This window comes from Diadema antillarum, unplaced genomic scaffold (assembly GCF_040938485.1).
Source record: "Diadema antillarum isolate AM-2024a unplaced genomic scaffold, OU_Dant_1.0 seq00001161_RagTag, whole genome shotgun sequence".
NCBI classification, from domain to species: Eukaryota; Metazoa; Echinodermata; class Echinoidea; order Diadematoida; family Diadematidae; genus Diadema; species Diadema antillarum.
In genome coordinates this window covers 180870-187241 of record NW_027271970.1, presented here as the reverse complement: position 1 = coordinate 187241, position 6372 = coordinate 180870, and the positions used below count along the sequence as shown (strand labels likewise).

General features: G+C 43.0%; 1 protein-coding gene across 1 annotated transcript; it reads right to left on the bottom strand.

Annotated features, from left to right (window-relative positions):
- Positions 1 to 5268: 5268 nt before the first annotated feature.
- LOC139744337 (uncharacterized) lies at positions 5269 to 5931 on the bottom strand. The gene has a single exon (XM_071654779.1). It carries the CDS (start codon positions 5929 to 5931, stop codon positions 5269 to 5271), a length of 663 nt encoding a protein of 220 aa, XP_071510880.1.
- Between the last annotated feature and the right edge of the window lie 441 nt (positions 5932 to 6372).

Sequence of the window (6372 nt, the reverse complement as noted above, 5' to 3'; positions counted from 1 at the left end):
GAGTGTAATACATGTAATCTTTATAGACATTGCAAAAATCAAACCAATATGATACTCATACATCCAGTACAGTGTACCTGGTACAGTGTAGACAATGTTAACTTTGACACAAGACAAATAGCTTGCTACATGTATGTGCCATGTTCAACAATAGTACAATGTCGACTTTATCTTATTGCAACCGATAGACAAAAAAATTGCTGTTCACTGAGGCAAATAACTACCATTTATGGCAGTGTTTGAGTATTAGCCATGATAAAAATCATGGGCATACAGGATCCCATCCGAGTACGTATGTCCATGACTTTTATCATGGCAACTACTCAATAACTGATGTTTACTGATGTCAATGAAGGACAACTTTTTGATCACTTGCAACAGCACTGTGTCTTTTCAGTAGCAGCATTGCCCTCTTACATCTCTACATCAATGTTTACCAGATAAAAATCTTTCATCAAACCCTTCAACAGCATACACTGTGTTGAAACTCTCAATAATATTTTTCCACCGACAGGCAAAGTTGACAGGGTTAAAATTTGTCTGTGATGCATCAGGCACAACGTGTAATGCTCATCTTATCTCTGTCAAAGCCAACGAAAGTGTTGCTTTAGGGGAGAAAATACAGTAATTAAGTATTTTATGATGTGACCCTTAGAGCAAGACCAAAATGCCCCTTTTTTTAAATTATATACATGTACTTCAAGGGTACTTGGTGTACACATTAAGAGGCTTTTAGAATGATGAAGCTATCTGCTTAATAATTTGGACCTCCCCATTACATACCCCCCCCCCCCCCCCCAAATGGAGAATGGAAAAGTCCAAGGAGTTTGGGTGAGGAGAAGCAGTGGCAGAAGTCGTAGCAGCTTGTGTGCCATTCCATGCATATACATTGCTACCACAACCATCTACATGTTTCTTCTCAGCCTTTTATCATTCCATCACCCTGTACCCCTGCAGGGGTGTTATATTTTCTGGAGGCACTGCCCGGATGGTGTATAACCAGTGATGTCTGCAACACCTACGCGGCATTACTAGTTAATGCATCATCCAAACACCCTAAGAGAACTGGAGACCAGCCTTGTAATATCTGCAAAAGAGTTGCGACTTTGGCTGCATGCAAGTCATCACTAGGGTTTCAGTGACAATGACAGGGCAGATGGGAGAGCTAATGACCAACATGCTTGGAAAATCAAAGGCCAGCAATGAGGGGGAGCTCCTTGAGATAGCTGAGATGCTGCACCTGAAGGAGGCAGATGTTGCCAAGGTTAAGTAGAAAGGACACACTGGGCTCCTTTGACTCCTGCTTGGTACCTGAGCAGTGAGGAAGTCGAGGATCAGGATGATGAAGGTGAGGCGTTACGGTTGAAGCTCAAGTAGGTTCTTGGCAAGAGTGCAGATGAGGAGGGCGCTGATGAAAAGCCTGACCAGATGGGTGGACCAGATCAATGAGCGAGGGAGGAGGTAATGGAAGCGCAGACAGCTGCAATTGGCAACCATTACAGATCCCTGGATCCCAACAAGACCAACCTGGAATCCTCCCACTTCCTCTTCAGGTCCGAAACTTGTCTCTTCGCCGTGAGTTCAAGATCTTTGGGCAGATAGGTGAACCACAATTGAAAGATCACCTAATTTTTTAGCCTGATTCGACAGATAGATAGTGGCTCAAGGAAGGGATGCCCGGAAGAGGACATAGTTGAACAGGTAATATGAGCAATTGTCCCCGGATTAAGGCTTCGCAGTTATGAAGGAAGAACAGGACTATATCTTCCAACCCTTATAGGGAGAAGGATGCCACCATGTTTTTTTTTTTTTTTTCAGGAGCTCTCCACAACAGCCCAATATAGGAAAGAGGCAAACACAACTTTATCCTCGGGGCAAAGGACTTAAGACAAAAGATGTTGTATGCCTGTAACGAGAATGAATCCTGCAAAACATATGAGGAGCATCAGGTGCAGATGTTTCTTTACGCCATCACGAAGGGTTTACATTGTGATATGATCAGCAGGTGCTCAAGCCCTTTCTGAGTAGTGATGAGCCAGATGAGACATTTCTTGAAGACGAGACATTTGCCATTGGTAATGAGGCAGGGGGAAATAGAAGTTGGCTTTGAAACCCAGCATAAAAAACCCATCGGTCAATAAAGTTTCTGCACATCAGACAACAACAGAAAACCCCCAAAACCAATCAACCCAAGAGAAATGAACAGCAGAAGCCTGGTTTACACAACTAGGAGGATATGCAAGCTGCCATAAGAGCAATAGTTCAGAAGGAGACACAGACACAACAACCTGCCAACCTCCTCCACGTCAGCGCCATTCATGTGGGTGCACCAATCAACAAGAGGTCAGTCTAGGAGACAACTGCATGCACTGCTTCCGATGCGGGAGGTTGAGGGCTATTGTTCAGATCCAGCAGACGTCCTGGCTGTGGAAGCTCTTCAGGAAAAGACACCCAAGACAGTAGGTGAGCTGAAGCGAGTATTTGGACTCCTGAGTTACCGGCAGTATCTTCCAAATTTTTCAAAGATAGCTAAACCACTGTATAACCTCCTCTCCATCTCCCCTGAGCACAAGGAAGGAAAAGCGAGCAGGAAAGGCAAGAAGAGTGACCATGTAGGGCCTACTTCTTTTTAATCACCCAATTGAGTGGACAGACAACCACAAGATCCTGAGATCCTTGATTGATAACCTGTTGCAAGGACCTGTCATAGCACTCCCAGATTTTGAGAATATGTTTGTGTTGGACACAGATATGCTTCGAATCACGGACTAGGGGCTGTGCTGTACCAGAAGATTGCCTATGCCTCACTAACCTTGACACCAACGGAGAACTAGTATTACCTTCATTCTGGGAAACTGGAATTTCTCGCACTGAAATAGACCATGTGATCAATTCGGGACTACCTGTATTACCAGTCTTTCACAGTGTACACCAATAATAATCCACTCACGTATGCTCTGACTTTTGCCAAGCTCAATGCTGAAGGTCCGGGTGGGAGAGCTAGTGGATTTCTCCTTCACTATCAGTGCATCTCCCCTACAACACTCAGCGCCACCCGTGCAGAATATGGATGGCTCTGAAAGTGTATTGGGAAAGAAAACCACCCAGTATCTGAGAGAGGCAGCAGCTGCCAAGACAGACAAGAAGCTTGAAATTGAGGAACATGACATACTTCATCTTAGAACTGCATCATGTCTCCAGCTTGTCCTCCCAAAAGAATATTGTGCCCTCACTATAGGGAACTGGACATCAATATATGTCATCTTGGATAAGAGACAGCACTACATTTCCCACAGAACATTTCTTCTGGCTGAACATGGAGGCCGATATCACTCATTTCATTTACTAAGGCATCTCTCGTCAACATTGAAACTACCCATCCCTTCGAGTTAGTCTCTGACGACTTTGTCCACTTGGAGAACAGCAAAGGTGGATACTAATATATTCTAGTGATTGTAGACCACTTCACCCGCTTTGCAGAGGCATATCCCACCAGGAACAAGAGTGGGAAAATAGCTGCAGATATCATCTTCAATCACTATTGTCTGAAGTATGGTTTCCTCCAACAACTGAACCATGACCAAGGGAGAGAGTTTGAAAAGAACCTCTTCAAAAGACTGCAAGAACTTTTTGCCTTTGGCCATTCTAGGACTACCCCACACCATCCTCAAGGTAATGGCTATGTATACCCGCACAATGCTAGGATTGTTGCGTTCACTTCCAAAAGCGGAAAATGCCAACTGAAAGGCATCTGTTGACAAAGTCGTGCACGCATACAACTGCATGTGGAATGAAACAACAGGTTTCTCCCCCTTATTCCTGTTGCTCCGCTGTTATCCAAGACTACTGATCGACCTTGCCTTTGGATTTGAGCATGAGACAGAGGGACAGAATGAGAACAGGGAGACCTTTGTCACATGCTGGCAGAGACAAATTACACAGGTCTATGACAACGCTTTGAGGAATGCTGGACAGGCAGCTGCCTGTTCCATTTCATCCTTTTATCATCGTAGCACCCTGTACACCTACAGGGGTGTCATAACGATATAAGGGTATAATATAAGAAAAATATATGAGTCCCCTCCTAAACAGAGGAAGTTCTTTAAGTCCTGGTCAAAAGAGGTACTTTCAGAATGAAAGATAGTTTTGCATACTCATCAGCAAACACGATGCAACCTTTTTTCTTCTTTTTTTTTTTTGTTGTATGTTGACTCATGGAACGTACTGTACATACACGTGTATAATGCCATATACCACAATATACTAAAAATTCTGTAAATCAGTGTCCAGTATGAAACCAGATTTAAAAGCTGTGTTTGGGCATGTCCTTAGTGAATGCCGTAAACATTCAATGCCCTTCCCACAAGAATGGTTCCATAGATCTTTACTCAAAGGTATAGAGAATGTGGTTAGAACACACTGCTTTAAAGCAAGTTCTTCTTCAAGTCAGATAACTATTGTGTGGGCACATAATAAGATCAACATATGTAATAGAATGTATGAAGATTTTTCAAGGTAATCATAGAACACATAAAACGTCTACTTTCAAAAGATAGGATTTCTGTAAGAATTTTACAAGTCCTTTCATATACAGACAAAACATTACTTTAATCTACACGTATACAATTTTGATTGACTATCTTCATATGACACAAACAAAAAAATCACTAGTAGATGCTACACAGTGAACCTTCCACCTTAAAGACAGCTCAACTTTTTAAAATGTACTGAGCATGGAAACAAATACCACACCACCAAAATTACCTGATACACACAATTTCATAAATACCTGTAACCACAGTACATAATTTTTGACAAGCGTCACACAATTAGCAAGAGTTGACTATGAGCAATATCAGCCTAATTTCAAACAACCTCCATCTCTCACAATAATTCCCGACAGAGTAGATTGAAAGCCCCTGAAATAAGGATAATCAACTGGAGGTAAAAACATCAATAAAAAAAGGAATCACTTTTGTCACAAGCCAATACCTCTCATTCATAGGTATACGTATGTGGTCCACATGACATAATTTGGCCAAGAACATGCAAACTCTGCAAAGTTACAGCACATGTACACAGGCGACTCCTGCTACAATGAAGTACTCAGGACTGGCAATTTTCTTTCAGTATATCAAAATATTGTTATAGCAAAGATACATAGACAATGTTTTTGCCTAAATTTGTATTTTGTTGTATATGATATTTGTTATTACAATGTTGTTATAATGGCAGCGCACTGTACTTTAAAAGATCATTTATTTTCCCTCATCCTACTATCATGAAACCGCGGTACTTCCCAGCATCTTTATCAAAGGTGTTCATGCAACGGAACAGGTCTTCTGCTTTGACCCAGCAGTCGGTGGTGTTGAACCACGTGTCCATCAGCAGGAACCGATCCGACGGCTGGTGGTACCCTGCCAGCAGGCTGAAGTGACCGTGCACAAAATCATTCTGCCCCAGGTCGTACTCGTCGAAGTTTACGATCACGCCCTTTTGGGAGTCGACAAGAGATAGAGCCGATGACGCCATAGTGCGAAACTCGTCCACACTGCTCTCATCGACATGAACCTTGACCACTGGGAGTCCGTGAGCCTTCAGGAGGGTTTCAATTTCCAGCATCGTTGCCCCATCTCTGTCGATGGTCTCAAAGTCCAGAGCTCTTTTGGTCTCGTCAAAGTCAAACATGTTGCCCTCCTTGTACGGCACGTCCTCAAGGGGGCACTCAGCTTGGTCTGACTGTTTGGGATACTTTCTTCCAAGATGCCTGGCGCTCATCACCAGTGCCGAGGACTGGATGCCACAGAACGTATTGTTCTCCTGCTCCTTGAAGAGTCGGATGAGGAGCTTCTGGTGGGCGGGACTCTCGTCCAGCATCCTCCGGCCTTCATCGCTATGGAATGGGATCTTGTCCTGCACGCGATCAGCCATGCTGTTTCCTGCCAGGAATTGTAAAACAAACAGCCCGAATAACTTATGTTAATAACTACAGTATCAGGGCTGCCAACACTGGAAACTACGGTTTGTACATGTAGTTGACAGTGAGACTCCCATAGGCCAATGCTATTGAGTCAAAATGAGTGAGATCAATAGAAATGCATCATGCAAATGAAATAAAGTTTTAGAGTGAGAAAGGACCAAAATGTGTGTCTCACGCTCAATGCGTGAGAGTTGGCAGCCCTGCATTATAAAAAAATATGGTCACATCAAACCCAAGTACAACTAGACTTTCCTGTTACAGATGCAATAAACTCTGCATAAAAATGTTATTAAAATGGAATGACCTAGATATTTAGTCGACTTTCATTTGCAGGTAGGATATTTTTCACAGACTGCCTTCCCTTTTTTCCTTATTTCTTCTTGAGATTTCTC

Bases quoted from the DNA above. Each gene is read 5' to 3' on its own strand.
- LOC139744337 (XM_071654779.1), bottom strand. From the start codon at position 5,931: ATGGCTGATCGCGTGCAGGACAAGATCCCATTCCATAGCGATGAAGGC.